This window comes from Parasteatoda tepidariorum, chromosome 7, assembly GCF_982258835.1.
Source record: "Parasteatoda tepidariorum strain Cologne lab strain chromosome 7, Ptep-v5.0, whole genome shotgun sequence".
NCBI lineage: Eukaryota > Metazoa > Arthropoda > Arachnida > Araneae > Theridiidae > Parasteatoda > Parasteatoda tepidariorum.
In genome coordinates this window covers 8,153,088-8,175,225 of record NC_141761.1, presented here as the reverse complement: position 1 = coordinate 8,175,225, position 22,138 = coordinate 8,153,088, and the positions used below count along the sequence as shown (strand labels likewise).

The 22,138-nt window shown below is 29.3% G+C and overlaps 2 protein-coding genes and 1 long non-coding RNA gene across 4 annotated transcripts in view; 2 read left to right on the top strand and 1 right to left on the bottom strand.

Moving 5' to 3' along the window:
• Positions 1 to 688: 688 nt before the first annotated feature.
• Positions 689 to 14,583, bottom strand: Phf5a (PHD finger protein 5a). 2 transcript variants are annotated; one of them, XM_016066853.5, is made up of 4 exons: positions 14,297 to 14,583; positions 10,183 to 10,206; positions 6,781 to 6,947; positions 689 to 906 (listed from the first exon to the last, which is right to left on the bottom strand). In XM_016066853.5, the coding sequence occupies exons 1-4, from the start codon at positions 14,346 to 14,348 to the stop codon at positions 817 to 819; spliced, it is 333 nt and encodes a 110-aa protein (XP_015922339.2). In that variant the 5' UTR covers positions 14,349 to 14,583; the 3' UTR covers positions 689 to 816. The 2 variants fall into 2 exon arrangements, with proteins under 2 accessions (XP_015922339.2, XP_087023356.1); XM_087167230.1 differs by lacking the exon at positions 14,297 to 14,583 and adding an exon at positions 14,003 to 14,194.
• The window catches only part of LOC107440703 (lysosomal dipeptide transporter MFSD1), a 54,775-nt gene continuing 47,159 nt past the window's right edge, over positions 14,523 to 22,138 (top strand). The window contains exon 1 of the mRNA XM_087167229.1: positions 14,523 to 14,542. The gene's annotated coding sequence lies outside the window, so the exon portion shown is untranslated. The remainder of the gene's footprint in view (positions 14,543 to 22,138) is intronic.
• LOC147806796 (uncharacterized) lies at positions 14,589 to 19,400 on the top strand. Its single transcript, XR_015435233.1, has 3 exons — positions 14,589 to 14,932; positions 15,217 to 15,422; positions 17,692 to 19,400. It is a non-coding gene; the product is annotated as an uncharacterized LOC147806796 (long non-coding RNA).

Here is a 22,138-nt window from a genome sequence, read left to right as displayed (position 1 = left end):
CCGGGAGAACAATTTATTGCTTTATAAGGTTTTCGGTTCAGAAATGTGCTCAACGTATTGCATTCGATTAGTTGCACATTCCTGCAAAGACTGTTGCATAGTGAGTTCAATCAGAATAACTATGAATTCAAATTTCAAAAAAGTACCTAAAACTTTAGATTGGCATTTTTGTATCAGAAAAAGTGACAAAAACTTAATGTTTTTGTAAGTAGCTTGTATTGCATTTTGACAGTTTTACTTCATTTCTAAATAACTGTTAGTTTTTACCCAGAAAAATGTCGAAACAATCGAGACAGCACAAGTTCTTAGAAGAAATAATATTAATTATAAGAATTATTATTTTTTATAATTATAAGAATTATAGAAATAATAATAATTAGAAGAAATATGTTTGCGGAAAATGCCCAATGGAAACACCCTGTATATGTAAAAAAAGTGTTAAGTAATGAATTAATAATTCTTATTCCTTGTGTGTTGTAATGCATAAAAATTAGCAATATACAATTTTGTTTAATTATAATAAAGTTTTTATTCAGTTTAATTCCTTCCTAACATCCATATTTCATACATTCAATCAAGAAACATAAAGTCCGATCATTTGATCGACTATGGTAGAAATAGATGTAGATTAAGTGTTGGTATGTATAGTGTTAAAAGATTTAGTAGAAATTTATATTAAAACTTAAACTAGCTAAAAAAATTTTTGTTTTATTAAAACGATTACAATACAGATAGTGAAGAATGCAAAGATTCAAAATACATGAAATTTATTCATATGAAAGTCCAAGCATGTCGATTCGAAAGAGATGAGGGGGGTCACCTCTTCTTAAAACCATATTTTTTTCTTTCATAAAACAGATCAGTCTTGGAACTACCCAAGTTCACAATTTTTGGACATCCATCACGCTGTAAAAAAGAAGAAAAAATTACTTCTTACAAAATAAATAAATTAAAGATGTAGACAATTCATTAAACATAAACTTAAACATTTATGATAATTTAAGTAGGAGGACTCACTAATTAAGATAAAAAATTAAAAAAAATTTCAAATGCAACTTATCATTTTTATATATAATTGAATTAAACTTATTCAGGGTGCATAGCCAATTTTTCAACAAAAAATAAGCGCTTTTTAAGCACTTTTTAATAAAAATATAATTAGGCAGTGTTGGCAAATTTTAGACAATTGACGGTTTCATCCGGATTAAACTGCCACGTCAACAAAAAATCTTTTGGCATAGTTTTTGACAATTGCCAAAAATCATAAAATTTTGAATAATAAAACAAATAAAGTTTTCATACGCTAAGGGCCCACGGTATGCCGAAAAAAATTGGGGTTGAATTAATCGTAAAAACGTTGAATAGAACAATATGAACAGTGTCTTTTTGCATAATATGTGGTGAAAATCAACAAAGTAAAGGGAAAATTAAGAACTTTTTAAAAAACACCCAATAAAAAAAGAACCTTTAAGGGATTTTAAAAAACAAAAATTGAAAATAAACACCTTTAAGCACTTTTTAAAAATGCTATGCACCCTGTTAGTTATAACTATCTGATATAAACTAAGTTTACATATTCTTGGGAGTATAGGGGTAGCATCGGGAAGGGAGGGGGGCACATGACCTCTTAATAATTTTTCAGGAGTGGAGTTTTTTTAAAGTTATTGCTTTAAAAAAAAAACACGAAAACAATTATTTTTAATCTAATAAATTAATACTTTTAGATAGCTTATTAATAATTTAACAACATAATTCTATATTTATCATTTTTTGGCATTAGTAATATCCTAAAAAACCACTTGATGTTTATTTTTAAAAAATTTTCAACCATTACATACAGATTTTTATGCTGAAATGGATAAATATTCATACAGTTTATAATTGTGGTTATTAGTTATTTAGTTTAATTTATGCACAATGTAAGTTTTTTTTAATTACAATTATTTTATATTAACATTGTGTAAATTTTTAAAGGCATTCTTTATTTTTTGTAATTTTAGAATCGTTTTTTAAGTTATTTTTGTTTTATAGCATTAAACAACTTTTAATTTGACTGGAACTTTAAAATTTTATTCAGAAGTATAAATTTTTAGGTAAAATGTGATAAAATACTTCAATTTATTATTCTTATAATATTTAACCTATTTCCTATGGAATATTCTTCTTACATTACTGATTAATTTGAAATGTTATGTACCAACTTTTGGCATGTTTCAATAGAATGTGTGGCAAATTATTTTATTTGATAATTAATCCTCATAACTTTTAAAAACCTGCCACCGAACATGAAATACAGGATTACATTAAATGCATAAAATATTAAAATGTGGCATATTGCACACAGTAAAAATATCATTATTTTAGATTTTAAAGAAATTTCATATCAAGCAATTACACTGTTCAATTATAAATAAAGTAGATTATGGCGTAACTGATTTTCTCACAATCTTTCGGGTAATAGTTAAGGATGTGTGTGTATGTGTATATATATATACACACACACATATATCTATATATTTATACAACAAAATAAATAAATACAAGAAAACACAAAGAAAGTTAAGAAAAACAATAAGTTTTTTTTAAAATCAGTTGTTTTCTTTATTTTTTATTATGATTTCATTATTAGTGTATTTTTATGACTTTGGAGTTAAAAAACTGAAAAATTAAAGGAATAATGTCAGATTCCGAAGAACAGATGGACGCTCCAGCGCGCTTTAGTATTTCTCCGTGTGAGGATAAAAAGAATTTCCCCTCCTGGATTAAGTATTTCAATAAAAAATGTGAAACCCTGCATTTGGAAGAAAACTGAAAAATAAATAACATATCTGAATGCCTGGAGAAAGACTTATTTACGCTCTACATAAATGAATGCATAGAAATTCAGGACCAAACTCGAGGTAAAACTACAAGAAAAACTTTCTCTCTCTAGAGAAGATAAGTTCCTATCTATTTGAACTGTGGGACTCTTCACATAGAATGTTTCTTTACTTGTGTTTTCTCCTCAATATTAAGGATCAAGCATGAGTAAACAGACTTAGAACCCTATTTTTTTCCGTCTAGTAGGGAATATTTAACCCAACTTAGACTATCAATCATTATCAATGGGTAATGCATGTATTTTTATTAATTTGGAATAAAGCATATTATTTTCTACAAAGATTTATTTTGTACTTTGTATGTAAATTTTTATGCTATTGAAATATTTTAAATATTATTTGTAAGAGTAAGCACTTTAAATTAGATTACTTGCATTTCTTGTTAGAAATGTTTTTTTTTTTTGAAGTGTATTTCATATGTTTTAAATAATTCTACACAATATTTGTTAAAATACATAATTATTAATGGAATAATAAGTAAAAACAATTTAAATGATAAGTGAATTTTAATAACTTAATGAATAGTAACTGTTTCATGAATGAAACAATGATGATAAAGAACAGAAACATTCATTTTCTTCTTCTTCCATGGACGAATAATATAATAAGTTTATAAAACTACAGACCTGAACAATGGATCCAGTTTATTTCAAGAGAAGAACTTTTCACAAATTGTGAAATTTTGGTTTGATATTTTTTATTTTATTTTTTATTCTTTTCAACAGGAAAAGAAAATAAGTACATTATCATTATTAATTATTATAAAGTTATTAATTATTATTATTCAAAGTTATGCAGAAATATTTAGTTACTTTTATATCAATGTTATTGTTGTAATACTTTATTTATAAATGTATAATATTGGACAATATACTAAATTTAATTAATTTTAATTTGAAATTGCGAGAACGGGGAAGTTCTGACCAATTGGCTAGCATATTGATCAGACCTTCCTTCAGATGGGTAGCTTGGGAAATTGATCAGTCTCACGTTACTAAAACCTATTAATATTTCAATATACTGTCCAGAAAGATATAAAAACCCTTTTTCCAAGGTCAATTGTGCTCTTCTCTATCTATCCACCAACATGTAAAGTTCTCATTTGTGGGCCACTGGCCCTAACTTTAATAAAATTGTATTATTTCTCCATGTTCCTGTATATTTTTCTACAAAAACCGGCCACACTAGGAATTTACAATGTTTATGCTTTCAAAGCATAACATATATACTATGTGTATATATATAGATATATATACATACATATATATACATACATATATATATATATATATATATATATATATATATATATATATATATATATATATATATATATATATATATATATATATATATATATATATATATACACACATATATATATATATACACACATATCATAGTCTGGAGGAACGGTCTATGTTTGGTTCAATAATCAACTTCTATGAAAAAATGATGAATACGCAGAAATCAAAGGAGTAGAGCAAACAGGTTCAAACAATAATTAGTGAAGTTGAAAATTACTTGAGCAAAGCAAAAAATTAATCAGCAAGTCAATGTAAAAGGTAATCAATAAAAGAATGAGAATGTAAATCAATAAATTAACAAATTAGTGAAACAGCAAATTAATTAGAGAATCAGAAGGGCCAAGGAAGGAATTATTGATTTACTTTTTCATTTGGATTTTTTAACCTTGATATAGGGGGGAGGGAGTTGCCACAATATAGAAATTGTAGCACCTATAGTAAAGTCAAGAGACCAGGGCCGGATTAACCTATAGGCACACTAGGCACGTGCCTAGGGCCTACGAAATTCAGGGGCCTACGAAAAAATTGGGAGAAATTCTTTTTTTGACTAAAGTAATTTAGCTTTAAAAACAACAAGTGTATTTTGCACAAAATTATGAAGATACAAATAAAAATATAATATTTTTCGGTAATAAATTATTTTGCAAAATCTTATGATCTAATATATAACTTTTTTTGCGATTTTTGGATTCAACGAAATCTTGTATTATGCTGTCGAATTCCAAACTACGCAGAATGTTGTATTCAAATTAAATAATGTCCTCATCGGTTAGTTCCTGTTCAACAGGCCCATTCTCGTCAGTTAGAAGCCACTCCTCTACCTCATCTTCAGGCAGGTTTTTCAAAGGATTGTCAGCACTTATAACGACATTCAAAACTTTGGTCAGAGCGTCTTGATGGTTTTCTTCCTCATCAGTCTGTAGAGTTAGGTCAGATGCAGGGCTGCACAGGGTTTGCAGCTGGCCAAAGTTTTCTCCAGCATTTTTGGAGTGTTGTATTTTTTACCTGGTTCCAAGACAGTGCAATAGCATAGACAGCATCTTTTACTGTAAACTTTTTTTGAAAATCAGTCACGTCACAGTCGGCATTTAACAAGCCTTGAATAAAAGACCTTCTATAAAAGCATTTAAAATTTTGAACAACCCCTTGGTCCATAGGTTGAATCATAGATGTTACGTTAGGTGGGAGCAGAGTAGCAACAATATTTCCAGAAACTAACTCATCTACTGGGGGTGGGCTTTGCAATAGTCCAAAAGAAGGAAGGTTTTAGTATCTTCTGGTAGACCAAGGCTTTTGAAGGACTCCTTGACCTCAGGCACAAAGTGGTGAAAAAACCAGTCTTTAAAGAGGGCGGCAGTCATCCACGCATTTGATTGAGTATCGTTTTGGACAGGCAAGTGTGTAACATTCTTAAAAGCCCTGGGTTTTGCAGACTTACCTATCACAAAAGGGGTCACTCAGTGGTTTCCAGACGCATTAGCTCATAGCAAAACGGTTAATCTGTCTTTGTTTTTAAAAAAACCCTTGGCTGCTTTTTCTCCTCCCCCAGCTAGTGTAGATGTTGGTAAACATCGCCACAATAACCCTGTTTCATCAGCATTGTAAATCTGTTCAGGTGTTAAATCATTATCAGCCACGATTTTCTCAAACTCGTCTTAGTATTTTTCTGCAGAGTTTTGGTTTGCTGAAAGTGTTTCTCCAGTTACATCAAGTCTTTGAATTCCATGCCGAAACTTAAAGTTTCTGAGCCAACCATCAGAATAATTACATTCACTTTCAGCAACTCCTAAATCTTGGCCGAATTTCTTTGCCTTTTCAACAATCATTGGCCCTGTTACCGGCTTTCTTTCAGAACGTACTACACTAAACCATTTGAACAATACACTATCTAGCTGTTCCAGTTTTGGTTTTTTTAATGTTTGTCTAGAAGCCAACTTTTCAGTTGTTACCGATTGAGAAGCAAACTTCATTAGTTCAACTTTTTGTTCTTTAATGTCATAAATAGTTGATGAGCCAATATTAAACTCATTCAGTAAAACATTTCCATTCTCGCCTTTTCCTAGCCGTTTGATGATTTCTAGTTTCTGATTGAGAGTCAGTGTTACGTGTCTTCGTTTCTCTCCTTTTGAACTCGAAGGCTTAGGTTTTGAAAACATGGTCACAGTACAGTTAGAACGAAAATCACTTTTTTTCATAAACAGTTTCAAAAGTTACGTTTACTGCAATGTGAAAGGACACAAAACAACAATGCACAAAAAAAATGGCGAAGACACTTCGTGATTGATTAACGGAGCGCTTCCAGATGATCCCGAAAACTTACGAATAGCTCTCGAGAATTTTTATTTGTTTTAAAGACACAGTTTTGGAGAAAACAAAAATTTTTACAATTTTCCGGAGCGATGCCGAACTATCGGGCATTCCGGATTGTTGGATGCCGGACTAATGGACTTCTACTGTGTATATATATATTTTACTTCTTTAACAAATACGGAGAAATATGAAAATATATGAGTAAACAGGAGATAGTTGTAAAATGCAGGAGTTTTCGTTTAAAAACATGAGACTAGGCAGGTATGAATAAGTCTACTACTTACATCTTTCTCCTGAATAGTACATTCTTTGCAATAGTAAGCATCAGACACGCCTGGACCTCCACAAATAACACATCGACCTTGATAAGATCCATAATTACATTCATCACAAATTCTGACTAAAGTGCATGGTCTAACATAAGAGTCACAGATAACACATTTCCCATCACCTATAAATAATACATCACACATATTATATGCATAGTTTGTCTCAGGGTATATTGATTTAAATCAACTTGATCTAAATCATGATTTAAATCTAATGATATTTTTAAAATAATAATTTATTTAAATCAACTGAATTTTTTTAATATATATTGGTTTAAAAATTTTAAAAACTGAGTTTTAATATTTTGATACTTTTATTATTTTCTTTCCATAGCTTTAAAATTTATTTTAAATAAATTGCTACTTTAATTAATTTCAGTTAACGAAATTACTTTCTTTCTTCGTGTGTGTTAAATTCCAACACATTTGAAATTACATTTTTAAAAATCTTTTGTTACTTGAAATTGAAAATATAGATTAAAGTAAACATTCAATGCTGTCTTAATATAGACTTGCGTAGCTGTAGAAAGTAATTAATAAACATGAATTTTTTTTTCACAAAAAAAATACAAATAATGTTAAATAAAATTCTATCTGTAGAATTTTAATTGTGCTGTCGTCTCTTTTATCAATAAGTTTTTTTTTCTTATAATCTGTTTACAGTATCTTTTTCTATAAAGAAATTTTGTGTAAAAAAATTACAATGAGTACATAGATTTTTTTTAATTTTTATTTTAGCTTAACTTATCTATTTTGATAAGATCAAAAATGAATATGTTAATATAAAAATATATGTGGATTAAATATGTATTTATTTCTTCTGTATTTCTCTTCAATGAAATGTTCGAAATTAAATTTTGAACATTTTTATCAATTTAATTATTTTTACGGAAAAAACCATTTGGTTTTAACCATGGTTTAAACCATGCCAACCCTGATACAGAGTGACCCAAGAAACTGGGGATAAGCACTGTTTAATATATTTTCATTAAGCGTAAGAATATAATGTCAGGCGATTATAATTAATAGCTTTTTATATTTATTAACATTTCAATATAGAGTCATTTTATACTGTATTTTATCCAAACAGTTCTCTTTATAAAATTCATTGATCATATTTTCTTTAAACCAATATACATTTTTAATGGTTTGCACAAACGAAAAAATACCCCAAAAGCATCAGAACAAACTTGAATGATAAATGGATTCAACCAACAGATTAGAAGAAAAAAAAATTACTTTTATAAACAGAAGCAAATGTCCTAACCCATTCTTCCACCTCCACCACAATCTTTGCCTTTCCTAAACAGCACAGGCCCATGGTTTTCAACCCGTTGCAGAATTGTGGCAACAAGGTGGCATTGTTGCAGAATGTTATGAAATTCCTGCAGAAAGACTTTTCTTTTGGGAAGTAAAAAAAAATTTTTTTTCTGCAGAAATTTTTGAAAGATTTTATCTTTTCTTTAAAATTATATTCAAAAGATGCCTTTCTCGAGCAACCGAGCAGAAAATAATGGTTTTCCTATTCTCTTTTGAGAACAATGAGAAATAAAGATTAATAAAGTAAAAAATTTGGTTTTCTTTTCTGGAGAAAAATTTCATTCAAATTTTTTAAATGCAGTTATTACTATTGATTTTCACATAGTTTTGAAATCCAATATTTTTAATATAGTACTTATTACAACAACTGACTCTCGAAATGAAAACGCGCACTTAGTAACCCTTTTTTGAAGAGTCCAATTTACTGCTACAAATTTCAAGATTTTTTAGAATTTTCAATTTTTTTTTTTTTACTGAGTAGATGATGATTTACAAAATGTCAAAAAGGAAATAATTAGTGTGTTTTCCCCTACAAAATGCAAGAATATAGCTCATAATATTAGAATAAAAAAAATATTACATACTTAATTTTACAAAAAATTTTATTTGATCAGAATAAGTTTTTTTTTTGAAGTTGATACTTCTGTTACTTTAATTTTGTAACATGTAGGTACATTTGTTATTTTTAAAAGTATCTTGCAGAAAGATATTAGTATTAGAGAGGTATGTTGCATTAAGCCTAAAAAAATTCTGCCACAGGGGGTTTCAAAGAGGTCTAAGGTTTCTCCATTTATTTTAGCAACCATGGGAGAGTTTTATGTGGCATTCTAGTTCAACAGGGTCATAATGGAGCAAATTTTAATGCAAGCAAAGTATTGATAAGCTTATGATATTTCAACTGTTTGACCATACATTTTCAACTAAAAAAAGAGGACATAACATGGCAAAATAATTTAAATTAAGAAATAAAATTCCAGCTTTTCTTTAAAATTCCCTGACTTTTCCAGGTTTTTCCAAATATAAAAAAATTCCCTGATAATTCCACGTTTGCAAGGTTTTCCAGGTGCGTGGCCATCCTGCTTTGTTACCAGAGTCACTGCCATAAGTCTATCCTGAATGGCTAACAGAGTTCTTAATTTAGACAAACTATATGTTTCTTAAATAGTGTCACTGCTTGCTATATGAGATAACTTTTCATAATTCGAAATTTCTTTTTTTAATCATTAAACATTCCGAAATTAAATGTTTCAAAGCAAAAATTTCTACTAATATAACACAATATGAAATTAGATTTTATATAAAAGTATATATAGATAAAATTACATCTTTATAACAGTAAAGTAAATTAGAAATAAATGTCACTTAGGTTAAAAATATTTTAAACATAATATGAAAATCAATCAAATCATAAAAAAGAAATCAAATAACTCTTACCATTACAACTCAATTTATTGTTATGGGCATGCATATTTTTGTCCCATGTTGATATTTTGTTTTGAAAAAAATCTTAGCATAGAACCAAAGTGAAAGTAAAAGAAACAAAATTCTACATAAATTTAATGTGACTGAGACTCTTTAAGTTAAAAAATCTTTGTATCACTTTTTTATTTGAAATGTCCAGACTAAAGACCCAATATGCAGACGATATCCGCAGAACTACACTGTCAATTATGGGAAATAAAATTTGGTTCAGATCCTCTTAATCAAACCATAATTTATAATAATTCTCAAAAAAAAAAAAAAAAAAAAAAAAACATATATTTTTTAAAATTAAATATGACAAAATATTGTTAGTTAGCTAATAAACTCTAGTTGTTAAATGAGCTGTTAACTGAACAAAAATTAACAGTGTGAAAAATTAATCAAACCATAATTTATAATGATTCTCAAAACAAACAAAAACATATATTTTTTAAAATTAAATATGACAAAATATTTTTAGTTAGCTAATAAACTCTAGTTGTAAAATAAGCTGTTAACTGAACAAAAATTAACAGTGAGAAAAATTTCAAGTATAAATATGTAAAAGTTACTTACATTTCTCACATAATCTTCCAATGGCTGGGGAAAGAAAATAAAAAAAAAATTAGTATCTTACACACAACCTTAGATTATATTGCAAACGGAAAAATATTTAAAAGCATTAAAAAAAATTATCATTGCTTATTAATTATAATAAATAACAATATTACTTATGAATTACAATTACTACATAAAATATAGAAAATAGAATTAATTAATATTATAATAATATTAATTACAAAATATAAAATTAATATTATAAAATTAATTTTAATAACTTAATAATTATAAAAATAATAAGCAATTATAAAATTAATTTTGTCAGGAAATGCACCTCCTTAGGGTTCAAAAATCCTTTAGGCGATGGTAGTTGGCACAAACAGATACTGGCAACAGAAATATCTCTGTTTAAAATAAATAAAGGTTACATTTTATTTACATTACATTTTTCACATTATCTTCAAGTGGTTGTCAAAAGAAAATGACAAAATCAGTATCTTACACACAACCTTAGATTATATTGCAAATGGAAAAACATTTAAATAAAAGCATATAAAAAAATTATCATAGCCTATTAATTATTAAAATATTAATTAAAATAATATTATTTATAATAACAATAAATTAAAATATAATTAATATTATTATAATTAATATTATTATAATTAATATTATTATAATTAATATTATTACATAATGATAATTATAATAACTCATTAATTATAAAATAAATAAAAAATTATAAAATTAATTTTGCCAGAAAAAGCACCTCCTCAGGATTAAAATATCCTTTAGGCGCATTAGTTGGCATCAACAGATACTACACAGAAATAGCTCTGTTTAAAATGAATAAAGGTTAAATTTTATTAAGATATTAGGCATTAAATCAATTATTTAAGCACCATGGAAATCAGGTACCCAGGATCCAGGCGTTTTCTAAAATCTATAGTAAAACAATATTTAATCAAGATTATACAAGTAATCATATAATTCCAAACATAACTAATGAGAAGAACAATTTTTCTTCCGTTCCACACAACTGCTTTAAAATCATCATTACTATCTTAAAAGCTGCTGATGCAAAATAATGGCTGAGTAAAGTAATTTTAAATAAATGAATAGAAACTAAATAGGAAGCTATCTAATATACAAAAAGTTCGATCCTGAAACTAACATCAATCAACCCAAATACACACAATTCATACATCAAACTGGGATATTTTCAAATTGCAGGGATCTGTCTAGGTTTTTTTGAGAGGTACCTATTTTGCGAAAATTTAGACAAAATACGGTAAAATTAAAAGCTACATAAATCAACACCAAAATATGGTAAAATTAAAAATTATTTTCAAAAATTGTCACTATAAATAAAAATTATTTAGAACTGGTAAATATCTATATATTTTTCCCTATATATTAAAAAATAATATTGCTATTATAAAATTTCGAGCTTAAAATTGCATCTAAATTTAAAAATCTATTGTCCATTGTTAAATTTCAACTTGCATTTAATAGTACTAGAACTAAAAGTTATTTTCATTATGAGAACATTTTCGACTAGGTCATACAGAAAAAAGTTTCGTATGGAAAAAAAATTTTCATAAAAAAAACAAAGGCCTGTTAGAATAAATTTACAATAATGTTAAAGATAATGTTTGAACGTTTAGAATGATGTTCGAATTTTGACTTCCTGTATAGTTTATAGAGAGATAACCTCGTTGTTCCATTTTAAAAAATTCTGGGATTTGTATTTTTATTTTGGGGATACAAAAACAAAATTTTGAGAGGCAGAGAATCTTAGAACTTGTTTATTTTAAATTATTTTGTGAAACTAGTTTTTTTTTTCTAATGTTGAATTTGTGAAGGTATCGCTAAACGGTTGCAAATTCACCCTGGACAGACCCCTGATTTGGTATCTGTTTGTGTTAGCTACAGCAGCCAAGCCACAAATGGGATTTTTAACTAGCGAAAATTTAAATAAGAAGCAGGTTGAGTTTTGCTTTGAGTGGATCCCCTTCGGTGAAGATTTTTTTTTTTTTTTAAAGTCGCCAAAGTGCCTGGAAGTCGCCAAATCTTAGTGTAGATACAGCTATAGAAATCCTTCCTAATTAACTTATAGTATACGAAGTAAATAAATATCCCATTGGATAATCTCCAGATCACTAACTTCCCTTCCTCAAAGATTCTTTCGGGATCCATTTATTAACCCTAATCATAGTTATGAGCTACATAACAAACTATTTTCAGTTATTATGATTGCAGTGGTGCAAGTGGCAAAACATGGTTTTGGAGCATCTTTGGAGCAACAAAAAAGCAATTTTTGAGCAGCGAAACGAAGATTTGGAGCATATTTAATAAAAAGAATTAGAATAAGAATTTAATAACAAGAATTTTTAATTTTGTTCATTAATAACATATTTGATTTTTTACACTTTTTTGAAGGTCCCTGCATTAACAAACTAAGTTTCTTTTTGCTATCTTCCAAGACTGTTAAATATTCTGCTATCCTCGACTTAGCCTCAGCTAAGAGGATCTGTCCGCTTTCTATAATCGACATGTCCTTATTTAACCCATCTGTCATGTTTTTTTCAGCTGTGGCTAAGAGATCATGAGATGCCTTCAATTTTTTTTGCAAATCAATTTCAGTGTTTTCACATTCTTTTTTCTCAACCTCTAATAGAGCAGAATAATTTTTAAATGCTGCAAGCGCCACTTTAATCATATCGTTGTCAATTTTAAAGTTATTTTAACTCCCTATTTTGTTAATATGTGACACAAGTTGCCCCAAACTATTAACACTATGCGAATTTAAACTTGCCCTATTGTCGAGTAACCTTTTGTTCACACTAAAACCTCTTTCAATATGTGGTAAACACAAAAGAGCTCTAAAAAGCTTTGTTAAAAGAGCATATTTGATATTTCCCAAATTATCTTTCTTCACAAAACAGTTTTTCCAAAACACATCAATTGGTGCATATTCATTTAAGTCAGAAGAATAATCTTCTGGTTCCCCACGTCACAGTAACAAAGATGCCTCTTCAGGTTTTATAATGGATGGGGTTACTGTTGCCAGATATCTTATTGGCTTATTAGAAGTGTCTTCCATTCTAATTCACCACTGTGATTAATGCAAATCTCGTTTACAATTCTAAGAGTGAAATACAACTATAAAATCTTCACACGAGAGTGCAAGAATCCTTCCCACTGAATCCAGAGCAACCCTCCACATGGCAGTAGCTTGGTTGCCGCAAAATTGTGACTTGGCGATACCCTAGGGAAAATATCCTTTTTGGAGCAATTTAAGTCAACTACTTCAATTTGGAGCATGTACGCGCAGGTTTCCACAATTGGCGCAGCACTTGCACCACTGTGATTAATGCAAATCTGGTTTACAATTCTAACAGTGAAATATCACGGTAAGTTATATTAGATTAACTATTATAATATTTTCCAAACTTTATATATATATATAACTATAAAATTTTTTAAAGTACACATATTAATATGTATACTAAAAATGAAGAATATTTCCATATCCTGATTTGTTACACACCAACTACAACAGCCAAACAAATTTTTAATTTTTTTTAAAAAAAACGTATGCTCGGGGGTGGGGGTAGCTGCGAGCTATACCATCGAGATGCTTTGTGTTGTATTTTTACATAACTATTACTCGCAGGCCGGGTTGTTTGCCCGGAAGTTATCAAAACTTGGCGAACTTTAATCTTCTCAACATAAATTTCCTATTATAGAAAGCAAAATTGCATAGCAATAGTTAAATAACGTTGCACTAGAGTTGCACAATGGGCTACTAGCGACCGTCTGGAAAACAAACCATGAGGATGGTCCGAAGACATGCCATTACAATTTTCGATCACCTCCGCTTTCCTAGCCCAAGACCTGCGTGCGAAGCCGAGTACTTTAAGGTAGAATAGGTAACGAGGACTGGTACCTCACAACCTCGACCTCTTAGCCGGCTGATCAAAGTGGTCAACTATCTGCTTACTGACAGTGATGCTCGACTTCGGTGATCTACAGGGAAAGGTATCTTAACAATCGGACAAAGGAAATTATATGAGAAACAATTAATATTTTAAACGTTAAAAAACAGAATATTAAATCATATTACCAACTCCAGCCTGCTTACGACAAAATATGAGATCAGGATGATGTTTTGCCATAATTAACTTGAAAACAGATTTCTCAGTTGGAAATTTTACCAGTGATTTCGTAAGCCTCTAGCTACTTGTTTTTGTACAACTCAGGTCGTTTTAGGATGCGAATTTTAAAGAAAGCTTTTGACGTTAAAAAACATGAGTTAGGTAAAAGCGAGCATGTATGAACTATGGTAAAATAATCTTAAGTAAGGATTTTTGCAAATAATAAAACGGAGTGTCTATTGCACCGATTATCGGCGCAGTAAAATTCATTTTGCTATCATACCGATCAAAATTTCAACCAATCATAGAGCGTATCTGTCCACGTGACTCTCCGATTTTTTTTTCAAAAATAATTTAGCTCTGTTTATCATAGTCAAGGCAGCTGCAATTTTTGTAGCATTTTGATTTTTTTCATATGAAGAATAACAAATAGCCATTCATGAATTTGAAAAAGAAAAAAGGACGATCTTCTGGAAGAGAGAAGCGAAACTTTACAAAATGCTTCAAAGAAATTTAAAAAATTTGATAAGGCTCCGCTGGAATTGAAATACACATGGTGGAAGAATTCATTAAAAAGAATTTACAGATAACAGTCGCTAATCCAAGTATGTAAATTTTGTATTGTTTAATTAATTTTTAAAATGTGTTATTTAAAATGAATTATTTGAAATGTGTTAATTGATTAGTAACATCGTTCCTGATGTCACCATGTCAATAGTCACTATAATTACCTTGTAAAGAACATTTTTTAAATAAATTTAACACTCTTGTTTTATATGTTCTCTGTCCTGCTATCTCTATTATTTTATATTGTGTCTGCAAGCCCTTATAGAGTTTAGTTTATACATTTTTTATTCGTAGTTTGTTTAAAAAAAATTTTATTTTCCAGAACCTTTACTCAAAATTGTCCAGTTGCTGTCTCCAGATAAACAATTTTTGGAGATAAAATCAATGAATGAGGATCATGACCATGTCCTCTCCGAATCTTTGTTCCGTTCTTCGCCTAAAGAAAGCCTGATACCTGTTGAGCACCAAGAGAAAGTTCAAAAATATGTGAATCTCCAAGTATCTATATTTCTGTTCCATTTCATAAAGGTAAAAATTTTTCCTACATTTACTCTAATTATCTCCATTTTCTATCATAATATTGTTTGTATAGTTAAGAAATTATTTTGTTACTCAGAGTGATTTACACTGACTTACGTGTGAATATTATAATATCTATTTGAACTTGTTGTTGCTCAAACTGTTGTTAATGGAGATTTCTGTATCGTGATCTGCGGCAGAATAAACGCAAAGTCCAGGAAACTAATTAGCCCGCGAGAAACTAAAAGAAATGTCATAGAAAGGGACTGACTCGTAAGGTATAACTTGTAGTTACCCCTAGGCAATTATCTACATATATTTTTTAAAGAATTTGCAAGTTTAAAATCTATTTAGCACCTTGGCAATTGTAGTTGCTTTGCCAGATCACAATACGAAATATCCCCTGTTTTTTTACCTTGACATAATGTCAAATGTATTTTAGTTATATATAAGAGCATAGTAAATTTTCATATGTAGTCCTTGCTTTAAATTTTATGTATCCATAAAATATGGTTAGAAGCAGAGACACATAGAAAATTCAAATTCTGAATTTGTTTTGGGCCAAGTAAAATAAGCTTTGAGGCAAATTTAATGTTTGTGTTCTAAAAATAAATTCAATGAAATATTTGTAAGTAAAGCAAGTACATTGACTTTAGTTATGCAAACTGTTATAACAATATAATTTTTTTAATAATTTAATGCATGACCTTTATAATAGTATTATATTAATAAACAATTTGTTTCCAATTGAGGAAGAATATATTCGGAATGTTATTATCATAAATAGTGATTTTGTGCTGACATTTAATATAATTCATATCTCTTTAAATATCTTTATTCACTTTAAATTATGACATAGTATTTTTTATGATAATGTTCTTTTTTTTATAAGTTTTACTGTGTAAATATTTTTATTTAAATAGTATTGTAAAAGCTTAAAAATAGAAATAAATCCAAAAAGTTAATATAAAATGCATGTAACAAAATTAAAAGGAGTTTAAATAACGCATCGTCACCAACTCACTAATACATATACAGTGATACCTCGAGATACGAGTTTAATTCGTTCCGTAACCTTGCTCGTATCTCAAAGCAATTTTGTCCATTGAAATGCCATTAATCCGTTCCGTCCTCAAAAATGCTACCCTCAATTGTTTTTGTTGTGTGTTTTTGAATAAGAAAAATTTATTTATAAATGACAAATACTATATAAAAACATAATAAAAGAGAATGTAAAGCAGAAAAAACTGCTTTTATAAAGTGTACATGCATATTTGTATTTTGGTTACTTAAATGCAACTTACACACAACTTAAATGCTACTATATGCTTAATTTTAGTCACTGCTTTTCTCTTCACTGGTCTTTGCCTTTTTAGCCAGATTTTAAAAAAACTGTCCAAGGAGGTTTGTTTCTTCCTTTTCAGAATGCTGCAGAAATGAGTTAGGCAAGTCTCATTAAATAGCTCCGATGTATGACCAGTTTCAACTTTTTTGGTGTGTTTCTTTTCCACGAACTGTGAAATTCTCTTTCACATTCCCAAGAATTCTTTTATCTCATTTGGAGAGATAACCTCCTCCACCTCTGGTTCTTCCTCGAAACCAATTTCTTGCAGTACGTCCGAATGCTCACCCATCACCGGGTCCATGGATTTTCTCAGAGGCACAATCTCCTCCTCCGCTGGCACTTCGAGTTCGAATCCTTCAAAGCTACGGACTTAGCCGACAGCACAATTTTCGGCTATAGACTTCGAGGTTCGGTGGGTGAGCGGGAGCATTATCGAGGACGAGAAAGGCTTGCAAGGCCATTCCTCGTATCTCAAATAACTCATATGTAAGGGCATTCGTATCTCAAGGTACCACTGTATTTGAATCTTTTTTAATTGTTAAAGACACAATTTTTAACTCTAACATTATAAAATATAAATGCAACAATAATGTGAAAGGAACAAGTATATTAATCTTGCATTAAAACAATTTCAATTTGGTCAGATTTATCATTTTCCCTTCCTTATCTTTTCTAACTGCACAATTTAGCAAATGAGATTACAATACACAATTTAGCAATTCTTTCTAAAATTAAAAAAAAAAATTCTTTTTGTTTTGTTTTGCATATTTAAAAGAAAATCACTCATTAAATGGGCCAAAAATTAATTCTATTTTTTATGCCAGGTTCCCATCGTCCTTAAAAACTGCTTTATTTTTATTTCAGCAATTTTTATCTTCTGCAATGATTTCTTTTATCTGGCTTTTTTTTTCTTAAAATATTTTATATTTTTAGGTTTAACGACTACAGTTGTTGGTTTGAAGAGGAAGAAAGGTAATAGGCCCACTCCTTTTACAAGAAAAGCAGTTTTGGAGGGGAAAAAATATGCTTATGAACTGCTTTGTAGATGAAGAGACATTATCGAAGACCATAAATAAAGGCATTTTGAAGAAGCAGCTGCTATAGAATGTGGTATAGAGAAGGTTTCTTCTCGTATGGAATCATGTGTTGAAATTAATGAAATGAAGCTGTTCTTTACTTCTGATGGATGGCTATTGGTTAAAAATGTGATTTTACAAAATCGAGAATGATGACATGGGAATGTTATTCATGCAAACAAGATTGCGGTATGGTGATACTATTTTTGTGCGACTCTTATTCGCAGTGGTATCGCTATTCCTGTGTCGGCCCTCTGCAGCCTCCAGAACAAAAGAAAAATCTAAACTTTTTAGACCTTTAGACTTTTTTTAGCTTATTTTGATTTTCTTCCTGTGAGATATATTTTGAATAGATATTTGTCATGTGTAAGCCAATTTTGAATAAATATTTGTCATGTGTAAGCCAATTTTGAATAAATATTTGTCATGTGTAAGCCAACTTTATATATTTTTTTTTAAATACAGTGGAGCATCGTTTATACGACGATCACTTATACGACGTTTACATTTATACGACGTTTTAGTGTGGTCCCAAATCATTCCTATTCATTTTAATGTAAAAATATATCGTTTATACGCCGCGCAGAATCGGTTATACGTCGGTTTTTAGATTTTGTTCACGTTTATTTAATTTTTTATTTTTTCTTGTGTATTTTAAAAAAGGGCGGCATTTGCCAACATGAATGATACAGAAAAGGGTGTCAACAAGAATGCTTGGACGACGACCGTAATTTTTACTAGATGACTGAAAAAACTAGACAATGTTATAAAGAGGCAAAAACGAAAATTTTTGCTATTCATCGACCAATGTCCAGCGCACCCATCGATACTAATTATTTTGGAAAATGTAAAAGCTCTTTTTTTTTCCTGCAAATTGCACAAGTGCGCTTCAGCCATTAGATTTGGCCGTGATTAGAAATTTAAAATTGCATCATAGAAAGCAGTAAGTTCAACTCGCTATTCAAAGCATTGTAGAGACTAATAGCAAGAAAATATAATTAAAGGTAACATACATTCAAATTGCTCACTGCAATTTTTCTTCTTTGGTTATTTGTTTGTTTTGCTTTGTCTAACTTAGAAATTTATGTAAATCAACACGTTAAACATTAAAATTAACTGAAAACAGAGTTAGTTTCAGTTTTAGAAGTAAAAATCGATTATACGACGTTATCGTTTATACGACGTTTTTCGGTGGTCCCTTCGGCGTCGTATAAACGATGCTCCACTGTATTTGTTTAACCATTGTCAAATTTCAAGTGAATGTCCACATAAGAACTCATCATTTACCTTTCATTATTAATTTCTGATGGACTTCAATGACATAAATTTTCCCACCAAGATGTTAAATAATTAAGTTTCTAGGTATAGGTGTTACCTATTTCGATAAAATAGTACTTTACTTTCAATAAATTTGTGTTCAGTATGTTCCTTTTAACTGTAATTTATGTAGTATATGTTTCTTTCAACTTTGTGATTGCTTGCTTCTAATCCTAATTGTATAAATTTATATTTAGTTTTTTAAATCTGCTACATTTTTGTCCAATAAAAGTTTAGTTTCTTCCTGCATTTGTGTTTAATGAAATTTTGATAATATACAAGACAGAGCTCACTAAATGTAAATTAGTAGTTTTTTTTGTATTTATAGAAATGTTTCGAGAATAAGTTTTTAAAAAATCTACTCCTTTCTTTCCGACACTTAATCTTTAAATATTGATTATAAAATTCCTATTTATCAACTTCCTCTGTTTTATGAAGATTTTACTTTGAAAATTATCTTTTATATTTGATTCTTAATTTAAATAAGTGGAACTTAAAAAATTTTAACCTCCACAGCATATGTATAATATCAAACATATATAGTACCAAACATGGTATTACTTTGATACAGGCACTGAAAAAATTAAATAGTATTTAATTAATTTTACATCTTAAATGACGATCTTATTTTTGTGTCTACTCCAGGTTAGTGAAAGGACATTTTATACTATGTCCCAGGTTCAAAAAACAAGTGCTTTAAATTTCTCAAGAAATACTTAAAGGATTATTTTGTAACTTTGAAGATGTTTAGTTTTTTGCGCATCAGACACAGATCTATAGCAATTCAGTTGAAATTTGAGACTTCTACCCGTAAGGCAGAAAAAATTCTAAGTTTATTTACAATAATTTTCTTAAGTGGTAAAATGACAAATTTAGCTTTCAGTGGTCCAAAAGTAATCGTAACTTATTTTGTCAATAGGCAGGGCTGATTACGCTCTGGAAAAATCCCGGATTTTTTGCTAATAGTGATCCTAAGATCGAAGGTTCAGACGTTTCAAAAAATCATTGATCACAGAAGTTTCTGGAAATCAAATTTTCAAAGGCGAAACTTAAAAACACAGTTTATTTTATTTGTTTGTAAAGGAGAGCCAGATACTTCATAAGCTTATATTCCTGATAAATATTTATTTTTTTATTAGTAAATGGTTATTATAATCATAAACTCAAGAAAAACATAAGTAAAACCTTTTTTTGTGCGTTGGATAGGGACCGCATAAAAGAAATCACACAAAAAAATTTGTTATAAGTCATTACGTATAATAAACAACTTTGTACGATATACTACCTAAAAAAAAAATTTATGCGGTGGTTAGGGACCGCATAAAAAAAGTTGAACTTAAAAAAAATACATCAATGATTTATGAGAGAATGCTTTCAATTAAATTAGACCTAAAGAAATTTTAAAAATAATTAATTATTCATTGTACATGGAGAAGTTTTCAAATTATGCGTTAAATAGTTTGCTGCTACTCGTCGTAAGCCAAAACGCGCATCTTCTGAAATGGTTAACAATAGCTTGAAGATAGGATTTCAATTGATTTGTTTCTTGGTACCATAAAATCGGTGATCAGTTTTATGAGGACGGTCGACTGGTCAATTGCTTGTAAAACTCATGAAGTGTAACTTTAAACACCAAATTGTATCTCAAAAATTTCAGAGTGACCCTCGTATGTACGTAACTGACTCTGCCTTATCAGGAGATTGTTTAAAATAAATGAACAGAGCATCGCGAAGTCCAGATACATCGTTCTCAAGGAGAGACCACGTAATCAGAGTTCGTTCACAACATGTATATGTATATTGATAGGAAAAATTAAACTGGCGCTAACGCCGCTAAGATTCATATACCGCATAAAAATAAATCGCACAAAACCAAAATCGCATAAAAAAGGACCGCACAGAAACAGGATTTACTGTATTTGTAAATTTTAATTACTTCTCCTGGTCATCATAGGTATGTATAAAATTTTAAATATATTCTAAGTAAACTAAGAAATATTGAAAAAAAAGGAAAAATCTGAAATAGACTAAAATTATGGAAGAAAAAAAACTTAACGCTTTTTTTTTTTTTTTTTTTTTTTTTTTGCATCCTGACTGAATTAGGAAGTAATATGACCCTTCATCCATTAGTTACATATGTAGTTTTAGTTTAACACAAAAGAAAAATTCTTGGAAATTGATCATGATCCGATCTAACTGTACAAACAAGTACGCTTTTAAAACATTGCCCCTGTCCCTGAAACTGATATGCCTTCAACCATCAAGATTAGAAGCAAAGCTATTTTAAACTGAAAATATTTTGCCATAGTAAAAACGAATTGACTATCCTTTAATGGCAGAAAGGGATGTTTGTCCTGAAAAGTATCGTAACATACATTCCATTCGTTTTTCAGCCTGGAATGTACAATGCGCAACAAAAGGAAAAAAACAACGAACTGGACCACCCTGAATAACTTTTGATTTGATGATAAGATGTCTAGGACTTGCAAGTCTGTACTAAAATTAGCACATTTGAGGTCACCATGGTGACCTCAAATGTGCTAATTTTAGTACTGACGATATTTCAAGTGCCAAAATTAAATAGAAATCGCACTTTCTTCCAATAAGCATACCATTTTTGACGGATTTGGATTTCTGAGCCCCAAAATATACGGGTAGCAGCAGTCCATGAAATATGGCGGTCAAGAAGGTGCTCCAAAGTTTGGACCTCTTAATGTTAATTTTACTTTACGCATTGTGTTACATCAAAATTTTTTAAGCGAATCGAAGAAAATTTTCACACACTTATAAAATTCATTTATCCAAAAATAATTCTCCGTAAAAAATAATTTTTAGTAAACTTTCATTATTTTTTATTATTTTATTCAATTTTGGTAAAAAAAACTTTTGAAAAGTTATCAAGTTTTCTTGCATCAGTTTTTAAATAGTATAATTTTACATGGCAAAATACAAAATTTGAGCGAAATCAGTCGAATAGTCTCTTAGAA